Raw genomic sequence first — 13,177 nt, forward strand, 5'->3', positions numbered from 1 at the left:
ACCAGGACCTTACTCCAGCCCCCTGAGTTTCCTTATGGTTCTTTGTAATTATTCCCACCTTCCAACCAGGTAACCACTGGTCTGATCGGATTTTCTAGAATTGTATATAATTCTATATACAATTTTATATAAACGTAATTAGACCGTAAGCATCTTTTTTTTTTTTTTTGGTCTGGCTTTCTTACTCAGCACAATTTCTTAGAGATTCACTCATGTGTGGACCAGTGGCTTATTCCTTTTTATTGCTGAGTATCCACTGTATGTTTTACCACAGTACACTAACCCATTCACCTGCTGACACTCATACGGGTCGTTTCCAGTTTGGGACTATTACAAACCAAGCCACCAAGACCATCCACGTAGGTAAATAAATACCTAGGAGTGGAGTGGCTGGGTTGTACAGCAGGTGTATCTTTTGCCTCTTAAAAAATTACCAAAGCGGTTGTACTATAGGGGAGGGGAAAGAAATTTTTCCTCTGCCCTCCTAGGTTTTCCAGCCAGGGCCCTAGAAACCAAACTGACAAATGGCAAATTAACAAGAGAAACAAACAGTTTATGAGCAGGGGTAGTGCTCATACACAAGGAGAAACTCAGGGAGGAGGAACTAAACAGCGTGGTTAGAACTGGAGCTTAATATCCAACACCCGAACAAAGAACAATACATTCGTATTTTGTAGGGAAGTGACAAGGGAAGAAAAGGGAGCAGGCGGTGGCAGGGTAGATATATGGGGAAGAAGAATGCAAGAGAAGGGTTAAATTGGGAAGGTTTGTTATGTGGATCGCTCTGGGTGCCATCTCTGGGCTGATAAAAGAGTCTAAGCTGTCTCAGGTGATTAAGCCGACTTCTGGGCAGATAGGAGGAAGGCAGAGAGCCATTTTGGCATTTCCTCAGTTCCTCAGTTGCCTGCAGCTCAAAATACCCTTATGCCAAAGCGGTGTGTCTTGGGGTGGCACATTCTGAGCCCGTACAGTATGATTTTGTGTTCTCACCAGCAGTGAGATTCCAGTCACTGTACATTCTCAACACAAGTAGACAGGTTTTCAATTCTAGCCATTTGAATAGGTGTATAGTGGTATCTCATTGTGGTTTTAATTTGCATTTTCCTGAGGCCTGCACTCAACCTCTGAGCCACACCAGCCAGGTCATAACAGTGTCATTTGAAGAGCAAAAGGTTTTATTTTGATAAAGTCCCACTGGTTGATTTTTTCTCCCCTGAAGTTATGTGCTTTTTGTGTTGTATTTGAGAAATCTTTGCTGAACCTAAGATCACTAAGGTTTTCCTTTATGATTTTTAAATGTAATCTTTATTGTATTTTTCCCGTAACCACTGAGGCCCCTTATACTACCCGCTTCCTTTATGATTTATTCTATAGAATAAATTTTATAGGTTTAGCTCTTTCATTGAGGTCCAGAGTCCCCTTTCTAGGCTGAATCTTGAAAGATGATGAGCCTGACAAAGGGGTGAGAGAGGGCGTTCCAGGCAGGAGGGGCCACTCCAGCAAAGACCCAGAGGGACTTGTGCCTTAAGAGTTGTGAGAGGTGGTGGTAAGTACTCCTGAGGCTGGCAGCGTGCATGGAGTATGGGAGCAAGTGGGCTGGGACCCTCCTGCTGGCAGCGTGGCCAGGGCCCAGGGTGGAGGGCAAGGAGTGCCAGGCTAAAGAGCTTGCCAGGGGAACTCCTGCCGGCTGTTGACCGGAGGACCGAGTGGTACCGTCACCTTAACTGCCTTATCTGCAAAATAGGGGGCAAGAGGAGGAATAAAGGAGATAAAGACCGGGAGGGTGTTTTGGCAGTCAGCCAGCCGCCTTCTCAGACTCTGTCTCTCCCGGCCCTCCCAGGAGGCTCATGATAAGCACCCAGAGTTAAATGTTACTCTTTCCTGGTGACGGTTTTACTGCTTTCGGGCACACTTTCATTAGGAGTGTTCATCTTCTGCCTGTTATACGTGGGAAACATTTTCTCCCAGTCCGTCGTGGGTTTACAACCTTGCCCACAACCCAGAAAGCTCCAGTGTCCAGTCTGGGGATGTGTTTTCTGACTTGGTTTGTCTGCCTTTGCTGAGGAGGGCTGCGCTCCATTTAGGCTGCACCTCGCCCCCGGGGGTCCTGCCCTGTGGGGTCAGAGGCCTGTCCTCTTGGGTCCACGAGAGGCGTGGGTGGGGTCAGAAGACTGTGTGTAACCTTGTTGATCCGGGGTGTCCCCTGCTTGAGGATATTCAGGAGGGGTCTCTCTATTCTCTGGGAAGCAGTCCAGCTGAGACAAGAGACTCCCCCTTGCGCCCCCAGACTTAGCTGGGGCCTCGCCTCCGCTTTTCACTATTAGAACCTTGGAGGCCACAGCTCTGGCCCCTCCCTGCAGGCAAACCACTTCTGTTTTCCAGGCACCGCCAGCACCACCCAAGTGCAGAGTCCAGATTTCCTCATTTCCCCAGCAGCTGCGTTTCTGCTGTGTCATGGTTGGGAGGGGGGACTCTCGGAGGCAAACGGCAGACGCATTTTGCTGAGTCACCAGCTGCTTCCTCAGGCTCCCTCCTGGTGGTGGGTGAAAGGGCAGCTTTCAAGGCAGGCAGGCAGAAGTGAAACTTCCAGAAAAGGACAAAAGCCTCCTGTTTATCACATTGTTTGCAAAGCCCTGTCCCATACATCTCAAAATTGATTCGTCCAAGACGGAGCTGCTGAGATCCGCCCCCCCCCCCCCCCCCCCGCCTCCCAATCACAGTAAACTGGCAATTCGGCCTTCCTGGGTGGTGGAACCAAAACCTTTGGGGTTAATATCCTTGACTGCAGTTCTCCCTCACATCCCACTCTCTACTCTGACATTCCTGATGCCTCTGCCTTTAACGTATCTTTAATGTACGGCGGTCCTAGGGCACTTCTCATTCCAGCCTGTCCAAGCCACCACCGTCTCTCCCCTGCATCACTGCTGTAGGCAGCCTGCAGCCCTGGACCTTCTTCAGCCCAGTCTCACCACTGACCCCAGCACCACCGAAGCGATGCCCCCCCATCACTCCTCCCTTCCAAACCCTCCACTGTCCCCTACTCACAAAAGGTCCTTGCCACAGCCTATGGGGCCCATGGGCTCTGTCCCCGTCTCTCCCTGCTCTCACCTCCCGCCTGACCTCTCCCTCTCTCTGCTCCAGCCACACTGATGTCCACACTGCTGCTTGCCCACGCCACCTTTGGCCAACATGTCATGCTTGTCCCATGTGGGGGCCTTAATTTGTCCTTGATTTGGGGAACCTGTTCTCTGCTGCCCAAAACATTGGGGCTCCCACACTTCCCAACCTGTGAGGTCTGCCCTGAATGAGTCCTTCCTCCACTTCCTGTCTCTCTAACTTCTCCAGCCACATCTCTTCTCCTCTGCCAGGGAAAGTTCTGGACTTTTGAGAACTCGTGATTAGCTTGGGCCCACCCCGAAAATCCAGGATGACCTCCCTATTTTAAAATCGGTAACCTTGAATTCATCCGCAAAGTCTAAGTAACCTACGACATACTCACAGGTTCCAGGTATTATTAGCCTATGGACAGTCCTGGGCGGCCCCCATTCTGCCCACAACACACCAACTCCCACCTCCTGGTTTGGTGGGGACGACGTGCGAATGCTGGCTCCGTGTTTCCTTCCAGTTTTCCAGCCACATTGTCTTCCATGTCCCCCGGCCTCCTTTCTGGGTCATTCTCCCTACCTCCAGACACCCTCCATTAGGGTCCTGAGCATGCATGCTCCGTCAGGGTGAGCTTCAAGCCCTTCAACTTTCTACCTCCAGTGCTCACAAGAACCAAAAACAGAACGACAATAACAGCAACTAGCCCATTCTACTCCAGCAGATGACTCTGAAAGGAGAGACCAGAGAAGGGGGTGGTGGGTTCTGACAGATTTAAAGTTCTAAGGAGGGAAGGCCAGGCATCGTGCTGGGAGAGGGCAGAAGGGTAAACCTGCCCGGGTCTCTCTACCCACTCCCCTCTCGTGCTTCCCAAAGCGGGGGCTCCGCCCTGGGCATGAAGAAAACAGGCCTGGAGGGGGCGCTGTATTCCTTCCTGTGGCTGTCATGACATACCACCGACACAGTAGCTTCAAACACAAATTTATTCTCTGGAGGCCAGCAGTCCTAAAACTGTGTTGGCAAGGCTGCACTCCTTCTGGAGTTCTAAGGAGACGCTGCCTCAGCTTCCCCCAGCTGCTGAGGCTGCCTGCTTTCCTTGCATCACGGACCCTAATGCCACCTTCAAAACCAGCAGCAGAGCATCTTCTGGCCTCTCGCTCCGTCCTTGGCCTCCTTGTCACATTCTTTTCTGTATCTGTAACCCTGCAGCCTCCCTCTTATCAGGACTTTTGGGATTACATTAGGCCCAGGTGTATGGTCCAGGATAATCTCCCCATTTCAAGATCTTCGATTTACTGACACCTGCAAAATCCCCTTTGCCCTGGAAGGCGACAGATCCGCAGGTTCTGGGGATTAGGATGTGGAATCCTTGGGAAGGGGAGCTTATTTCGCCATCACAGGAGGCGAAGAATAGCATCTGAACCATTCCTGTGGTTGGAGGACAGGGAAGGGGAAGTCAGGAAGCTGAATCAGCGAGCTCTGCAGTGGGACAGAGGAAACAACCAGACCAGCTCTGACCCGGGGCCTCCTCTGCCCTGGCGTTGGGGCCCGGGGTGCTGTTCTAGCCAAGTCAGGGGCTGGGGCTGGGGGTGGGGGGGCGGTCCCCCCAGCAAGCCTGGACTGCGAGCTAGGAACCCTTGGTCGCTGAAGGCGCTCATGTTGCCCACGAGCCTCCACCTCTGACACCCGCTTCTCTGGAACTCTGATTCCTGGGGTGCCTCGAGTCCCATCACTGGGCGGGGAATTCTGGAACGGGCAAAATCACACAGTTGCTCAGATTTCCGTAAGTGCCCCTCTTTCTTCTCTTTTACTTTAAACCTCACGTTTCCAAAGGCTTTGTTTTCCAGGGCTCATGTGACCACTTCCTCCTCCACCACTCACCCCCCGCCCGCCCCCAGGCCAGGGGCGGAGGCGGGGCGCCGGCGGGCGCGGGGGTGGAAAGGTCGCTCCAGAAACTTGGGATCAGCTGTTGGGCCACAGCCACGTGACCCGCCCCCGGAGATAAATGGGCGGCGGGACGCAGCTCCGGACCGTCACTCGCCAACCTCTTTCCGCTCGACCCCAGCCGTCAGAGCCAGCCCCGAACCAGCCGCGAGCGATCCCCGAGCGATCCTAGCACCGGCCAGATGGAGCGCCCGCAGCCCGACACGTAAGCCTTGGGCATCGGGGCGGGGGACGCGGGGACCTGGCCTCCCGACCGGCCCGGAGAGAGCCGGGAAGCCCGGGGCTGGCTTCCAATCCTGCTTTACCCCGTGTTAGTTAGACGAGAGGTGATTCACGTGCCCGGCTCCCTGGCACGGAGGTGGGTGGTCCATGGAACGGAGTGTCGGTCCGGTATCCAACTTTGTTTCTAGTGTCGGGCTTTTGAATGTGCTCAGAGGTGTCCTCTGCTCAATCTAGGATCCTTCCGGCTGCGGGAGCCTGGGCTGCGGGAGCCTGGGCGTGTGGTTCCCTCATCAGAGCCCACCCTGGGTCAAGCCCACCTCTCACTCACTACCTGTCAAGGCGTCGCTGTGGCCCCCGTGCCCCTGTTTTACACAGGAGGGAGGAAGCAAGCCCGGGGGCGCTCAGCTAGCAGTGTCAGAGCTGAGGTTTGAACCTTGGTTGTCTGTCCACAGCCAAGGCTGGCTCCTTCACTTCTCCCAAGAGCATGTACAGAACAGGGGTTGATGTTTTTTTGGAAGGGGTGTGGCAGCAGAGAGGAGAAATAATAATTCTTTGGGAGGCAGAATCAGATGTATACGGCAGAAATACTCCCAGAAAGAAACTTTTGCTTTGAGTAAAGCACAGATTTATTTGGGTGTTTTAACCTAAATGCTTTTATAATAAGTATATCATGGGGGGTCATGAGAAATGTACCTGAAACCTCAACAAAATCAATGAGATAAATCCTGGGTCGAAAAGCTCACGGAAGCAATGATGCCGTTGAGTACAAATGCTCACCCTGCCCACTGCTGCCCCTCCTGGGTAGTGCTGCTTCCTTCTCCGCCTTTTTAGAATCCCTGGTGCTAGGCTTTTCCTCTTGGCTTTGGGGACCGTATCACAGTTTAGTGACTGGGGAGTGGTGATGGGCCTGCGTCGTAAGGTGGTTGGAAACGTGGCTGGTGTATTAGGTGGGAGGCTGGACCAATTTCTGAAGAGAAGCCTAATATAGCCGAAATCTTCTGAAGGTCCTCCTGCAGGCGACCAGCCCCCTCAGAGGCTTAGCCTGTGGGAGGACCCTGCTCACAGCCTCCCTCTTATTCATCCTCCCTCTGCAGCATGTCCCAGGATTTGTCCGAGGCCCTGAAGGAGGCCACCAAGGAGGTGCATACCCAGGCAGAGAATTCCGAGTTCATGAAGAATTTTCAGAAGGGCCAAGTGACTGAAGAAGGCTTTAAGGTATGTGGTCTGGAGGGACCAGCCCTGGTGGAGGGTATGACAGGTATGGGTGTGCCCAAGGCTCAGGCCAGTGTTTCAGTGGGGACTGGGACATGGGATGCCGAGGCACCAGATGGGAATGTCTGAGAGGATGATTTTGTAGATGATGACACTGAGGCTCAGAGAGGGGAGGTGACTTACCCAGGGTCACACAGCAAATTCATGACCTGCTGTATAGTATTGTGGAGGGCCTGGGGCAGTAGTGCCATCAGCTGAGCACTCACTCCAAGCTGGGCATTTTATACGCTTGATGCCTACGTTGTGCCTCAGCCCCGAAAAGGAAGATGAGGAAGGGAAGGCTCGAAGGGGTTAAGTAACTAATAGAAGGCCACAGGGCTCAGTAAGTAACTGGGAAAGGCCGGACTCAAACCAAGGCTGGTCTCGTTTCAGAGCCTGTGCTCCTGCCTTAATTCTGATCTGCCTCTGCAGGCAAGAGGTAGGATGGGCTCGAGCCCGGGCTCCACCCTTTCCTAACAGCAAGACGGGGGGCCCTCATCTTCCCTGCCTAAGGCAACTTTTCCTTCACCGTAAACCCTCGCTGTACTCTTGACACTGGCTGTGCTCTTTCCCGGCATGGTTGTGAAATTCATGCAAATAGAAGGGAAGTACTTGACAGAGAACCAGACAAGAGCCTCATCCTAAAACATCAGCATGAGGAAAGGCTTGTTCAGGTTGAACAGAGCGGGTGGGGGAACTTTATGCCACCACTGCTGACAGCCTCCGCCCCCCAGTCCCGCTTCCAACCTGAGAAATGCTCCAGCGAAGGGAGATTAACGTGCAGTTGTAGTGGGGTCGGGGCCCTTGGCAGCGTCCTGTGGGGGCGGGGTCTAGCCCTTCCTCAAAAAGATGACATACACACAGTTGTTGTGTGGCTGGGGCAGTGGGAGCAGGGACGTGACTGCTGGAACATCCCCTCCCCAGCAACCATAGATTTGGATCTTACCCCTAAGCCACTGAGTGTAAAGTGGGTACAAAGGTCCATGAGAGGACTCAGGGCTCATTTAGATTATGCTGAACGAGGTGGCATTCGTTACCACGGCCTCTGATGTGAGTGCTGAGTGTCAGGCTGCACCGAGGTGCCAGGCTGTGCCCAGGGCTTTACCTGGGTCACCCTCCCTGACCATCACACCAGCCTTAGTTAGTACACACTTGGGTTATTTCCTTTGCAGGGGGCGGGGACCAAGACTTGACTTGCACAGAATCACTCAGACCTCAGACCAGAAAGGGAGCATGGCTCGCCCATGGCCCCACAGCTAGAGAATTAATGTGTAACAGGAATTCCTCCCCTTACCCAGCCAAGGTACACTGGACTTGTTACTCCAGCCCAGTTATCAGCGTGGTGGGGTTCAGAGTGGGCCTCTAGGAAGGAGAGTGGGGCCCTGCAGCAGATCACTCAGAGGTCAAGGGCTAGAGGCTCCTGAGTCTCTTGAAGGCGCTTTCATGCAGGCATTCCCTTGCTCCAGAGCCACGATGGCTTCCTAGTGACACCTGGTCTTGGTGCCAGTTTCGTTTCTTACTGGCTGTGCAACCTCAACATCTCCTACCCTGTCTGAGCCTTCGTGTGCTTTTCTCTAAAATGCGGATAGCATCAGTGCCGGATTTCCATGACGATTCAGTTAGGCCTTGTGTTAACCCAGTGGGGGGACGGAAGGGCTTTAGGCTCAGAAAGTGCTGATCAGGTGTTTCTCACGTGATGCTCCCTCTGGCCGCTGTTGTGGGGAGGGTTGGAGGGGCCCAGGAGGTGGGAGCCCAGCCTGGTGAGGGTATGAGGGCCGCTGTGAAGGCGTCAGTGAAGGCTGGGTGGGGGTTCTTGTCCTCAGCGGTGGCCTGACCTGCTCGCTCCCGTTTCAGCTGATGATGGCCTCCCTGTACCATGTCTACAAGGCCCTGGAGGAGGAGATTGAGCGCAACAAGAAGAGCCTGGTCTACGTCCCCCTCTACTTCGCGGAAGAGCTACACCGCAGGGCTGCCCTGGAGCAAGACATGGCCTTCTGGTACGGGCCCCACTGGCAGGAGGCCATCCCCTACACACAGGCCACCAAGCGCTATGTGCGGCGACTCCGAGAGGTGGGGCGTAAGGAGCCTGAGCTGCTGGTGGCCCACACCTACACCCGCTACCTGGGTGACCTGTCTGGGGGCCAGGTCCTCAAGAAGATTGCTCAGAAGGCCTTGGACCTGCCCAGCTCCGGCAAGGGCCTGGCTTTCTTCACCTTCCCCAAAATCACCAGTGTCACCAAGTTCAAGCAGCTGTACCGCTCCCGCATGAACACTCTGGAGATGACCCCTGAGGTCAGACAAAGGGTCATCGAAGAGGCCAAGACCTCGTTCCTGCTCAACATTCAGGTGAGGCGCCGGCAGCCCAGGGTAGCCACGACCTCCTCTAGCTGCTCCTTCAAGGGACATTTATATTAGGGAAGGGGGTGGGCAGAAGGTCACGGTTAAGTGCAGAGATGCATGGAGCCAGGGTTCCAGTTCTGTCACTTAGTGGCTGGGTGATTTTGGGCACATCCCTCAAGCTCTTTGTACCTCAGTTTCCCCATTTGTAAAATGGGCATAATTGTAGCTGCCTCTTAGTGTTGTGAGGGTTAAGGGAGTTTATATGAATAAAGCCCCGACAGCAGGGCCTGCTGCAGGGTCAGCCCTCTGCTGGTAGCCGCTGTCCTTACGGGGCGTGAGCGTCACAGTTGTGACAGCACACAGGCTGTGCGTGCCCTTGGGTGTAGCCGGGCTGGCACCATAGAGGTTATAGGTGCCGCAGATGTGGCCTTTGACCTCTGGGGCCTCGCAGCCCAGCCAGGATGTCGGGATACCACTTTCTCCAAGTGCCTCAAGTCCAAGGGCAAGGGGGGCGTTTAGGAAGGCCTAGAAGTGACGCAGTCATCTGCAAGTAGTGTCCACGGAGTTGTGGCTGAGACGAGACAAATTCACATGGACTACCAAGTCCTGTGGAGGAACAGGGATGGCACGGCCACTCTCTCAAGAGGAGCGTGCCTTGACCCTTGCCTTGACAGGCTTTTATTGGGTTTAATTGGCATAGGAATACAGGGTATGTGTGTGTGTGTGTGTGTGTGTGTGTGTGTGTGTAAATGGCACTTGAGGGGGAGAGCAGGCCTGCGAGTCCAGTGCACTCACAACATCTCATCTCTTGCACGGCGTGAAAGGCGCATGAGCGGTCAGTATTTTTCTTAGGAGTTTTGTCATGCCCTATGTACTTCATAACAAGACTTCAAATCCAGCCATCAGCTGGGGCCTGGCACCATCCCTCCCTGAGACAGGCCTGTGTGTCTTCTGTCTTTCAGCTGTTTGAGGAGCTACAGAAGCTGCTGACTGGGAAAGCTGAGGACCAGAGCCCCTCGCAGGCACAGGGGCTCCGCCGGCGGGCCGGCAGCTGGGTGCAAGGTGAGGCTCTGTGGGAGGGCCACGTGGCTCAGCTATCTGGCGCCAGTATCTCTCGGCTCTTCGGTCTCCTGAGTGTTTTAAGTGAGAAGTGGGGTGCAGGCAGAAGGGCATGAGGTCACACCCTTCAGTGCATGACTCTGGGCAAGCTGTGTGACCTCTCCCTACCTCGGTTTCCCCATCTCTGAAACCAAGGGCAGTTGACTTATTTCTGTGTTGTTGGCTCAAAAGTGAACACCTGCACACAGAGGACCCTCAGAAGTCCTAGGTGAAGCCTTTCTCCTTTAATTTGGGTTCCTTTAATGATTCCTGAGCAGTCACCCCTGACGTGGGGCAGGGTGTCTTGGGGCCATTTCTAGCTGTTGCCCTGCTCTGGGCCTTGTTGGGTGTTAGCCCTCCCTCATGTGCCTCCGAAGAGGTATGGAGGCAGTGGCTGTCCTCAGAGAATAGCTGGGAAACTTCCAGAAAGACCAGAGTGTACCAGAGAATGGACCCTCTCCAGGCCTGGCACCTGTGAGCAGGAATGTGGTTTTGGGAGTTGGGGGCGAGTGGAGAGGTGAAGCTCACCGCCTGCTTGGTGCCACCGTCACCCACCTGCCCTGTGGCTTCCCCACATGTGCCGGGACCACGTGGACCCCTCTGTGGGAATAGTGTCTAGGAATGTGGCCAGTCCCGATGGAATTGGCTACCTGGTGGGATGAGGTGACGTGGCCTTATTGCAGTGGTTCTCAAAGTGTGGTCCCCTGGAGTCCCCTGGAGGTCTCCCAATGTGGGCTGACTGAAAATGGATGAGTAGACAGCTTGGAGAAGTGGTAAAGTAGTAAGCTCCCTGTCTTGGGAGGTAGTCAAGCAGTGGCTAGAGTGCCACCTGTTTGTGTTCTAGCAGAATCTTGGCATGGAGTGGGACTTTACTAGAGACTGCTGAGGACCCTCTGCCGTGTGCCCCACCTCTAGCCTCCTGTTGTTGACATTGACCTCCTTTCTCTTTCAGGCTTGACTCCCACGGAGACTCCCAGAGGGAAGCCCCAGCCCAGTGTTCTTTCCCAGGCGTCTCTCATCCGATGGGTTCTCATGCTCAGCTTTCTGGTGGCAACGGTTGCCGTGGGCCTTTATGCCATGTGAAGGCCCCCGTGTTGGCTCCTAGGGCCATGGACTCTGTCCAGCGGAGAGCCCTCTTTCTAGAAAGGGAAGGTCTCTCAGCTGGCTTCCTGCCCATGGGCAGTGGGAGCTATCAGCTCCCCCCTCCCCCCACATCCCCCTCCCTCTGGCAAGGAAGGAGGAGTCTGTGGCATCTTCCCAACCGAAAAGCACGTCCAGCCAATGACCTGGACTTCCAGAGTGGGGCGAGGGCCCCTGCCCAGCCCTCCCATCACGGCCTCCCCTGTTCCTGCAGCAGAGCCCAGAAGCCATGGCCAGAAGCAGTCGCCCTGACCCTCCAGACACCCTGGGCTGGCTGTCTCCTTGCCGACGTGCCGTGACCACTCAGTCCCCCGTGGGCCGTGGCGATTTTCATGCCCATGTGCCAAGATGCTGTGTCCTGTGTTTGTCTTGTTTTGTTGGAGCCTCATTGTTCCCGGCTCGGCCTGACCGAGGCGTTTGGTGTGTTCTGTGTTTGTATAGCAGGGTTGGGGTGGGTTTGGGGGGTTGGTTCGGTGCTGAGAGAGATGTTTAAACAGCACTGTGGCCTTGGTCTCTAACTTGTGTGTAAAATAATAAACTGTTGCCTGGTAGTAACTTGAAGTGTTTTTCTTGGGCTGTGACCGTTGGGGAACTGACCTTTTTTTTCACTTGTTTCTCGGGTGCTGGGGAGAAGGGGTGAGGGTGTGGATGGCCGGAGCCGGTTTGGACGCTGTGTTCTGTTCTGAGGATGGCTTGATGGGGGGTGAGCTCTCAGCAGTTGGTGGGCGAATCTTTGTGGTGAACCCTGCTTGACACAAGACTCACCTTGACTGAGGATGGGGTTGCCGTATTAGGCTGCCATGAGCAGGGCCTGGGATAAAATTTGAGTCCTGGACCACGAGTCTACCCATGTGATCCCTGGGTTGAAGTCCCTGCTACTCTAGCTCTGCCTTTAAAAGGTTAGTGATTAACCTCTCCAAGGGCTCGGTTCTGTTACCGGGAGCCTGCTTGCCGGGAGGCCCACTTCGCCTACCTGTCTTGAGATGCAAATGAGAGAGATGCGTGGGAAATGCCACCTTTACATTGTTAGCTCCTGTTACGAAACACGGTGCCGAGGGTGTTGTGTTCTTGCTAAGTGGTGGTTGTACGCAAGTCGCCTCACTGATGTCACATCATGTAATTCCCACGGCACATCTGTGAGGACTGGCACCCTCGCCGAGGGTGAGGAAGGACTTAAACCAGGTCTGTGCACCTCCATCCCTAACCCAAGTCTTTCCCCTAAGTCCTGAAAGCCACTGCAACATTAAAAATACAGCCACCCACCCCGGCTTGTGTGGGGCAGTGGATTGAGTGCCGGTCTGCGAACCGAAGGGTCACTGATTCGATTCCCAGTGAGGGCACAGGCCGGGTTGTGGGCCAGGTCCCCAGTACAGGGGTCTTGAGAGGCAACCACACCTTGGTGTTTCTCTCTCTGTCTTCTCCTCTTCCCCTCTGTCTAAAAACAATAGCATTTTATTTTTTTAAAGTATTTGAAAAAATAAGAAAATAAAAATACAGCCTCCCAGTCTGGGAAAGGGAAGGCCCTTTGCTTGCAGGTGTATTTGGGAGCTCAGGGGACAAGGCGGTTCCTTATCCAACTGGTTCAGAGCACTGGGGGTCAGGAGGTCCTTTGTCCCTAGTCCTGGCTTTGTCACTAAGTCTGAGGCCTTGGACAAGTCACTGCAAGTCTCCTTTTGTTCTCTGGCAAGATGAGAACAAAACACCTACTTCCCACAGTGGGAGGGAGGGCCCGGCGGTGGCCCAATGCCAGTCTCTGCGGGGTGGTGGCGGAATCCTGGGCCCACCCTGGGAGGCCCCGACTCTGAACCCCTGGGACTGGAGTCTGGAATCCGGTTAGGGACAAGCTCCCTGGCAGGTTTGGAAGTGCAGTGAGCTCCAGGAGTGAGGACTTAGGAGACTAAGGGTTTCCTGCCTTCCGTGGAGGGGCAGGGGGAGTCATTGTCTGTCCTGGGGAAAACAGGAAGGGAGGGAGGGGAAGGGAGAGAAACCTTGAAATGGACCCACCGGGAAATGGCCGAATAACTCGTATTCTCTTCTTACTATGGCAAATAGTAGCTTGTCCGAGTTAGATCGATGTGCC

General features: G+C 54.4%; 1 protein-coding gene across 1 annotated transcript; it reads left to right on the forward strand.

Annotated features, from left to right (window-relative positions):
• Nucleotides 1–5,093: 5,093 nt before the first annotated feature.
• On the forward strand, nucleotides 5,094–11,652 carry HMOX1 (heme oxygenase 1). Its single transcript, XM_024579258.3, has 5 exons — nucleotides 5,094–5,251; nucleotides 6,363–6,483; nucleotides 8,374–8,865; nucleotides 9,822–9,921; nucleotides 10,910–11,652. Exons 1-5 carry the CDS (start codon nucleotides 5,229–5,231, stop codon nucleotides 11,038–11,040), a joined length of 867 nt encoding a protein of 288 aa, XP_024435026.2. The 5' UTR covers nucleotides 5,094–5,228; the 3' UTR covers nucleotides 11,041–11,652.
• The last annotated feature ends 1,525 nt before the right edge of the window (nucleotides 11,653–13,177 follow it).

This window comes from Desmodus rotundus, chromosome 3, assembly GCF_022682495.2.
Source record: "Desmodus rotundus isolate HL8 chromosome 3, HLdesRot8A.1, whole genome shotgun sequence".
Lineage (NCBI taxonomy): Eukaryota > Metazoa > Chordata > Mammalia > Chiroptera > Phyllostomidae > Desmodus > Desmodus rotundus.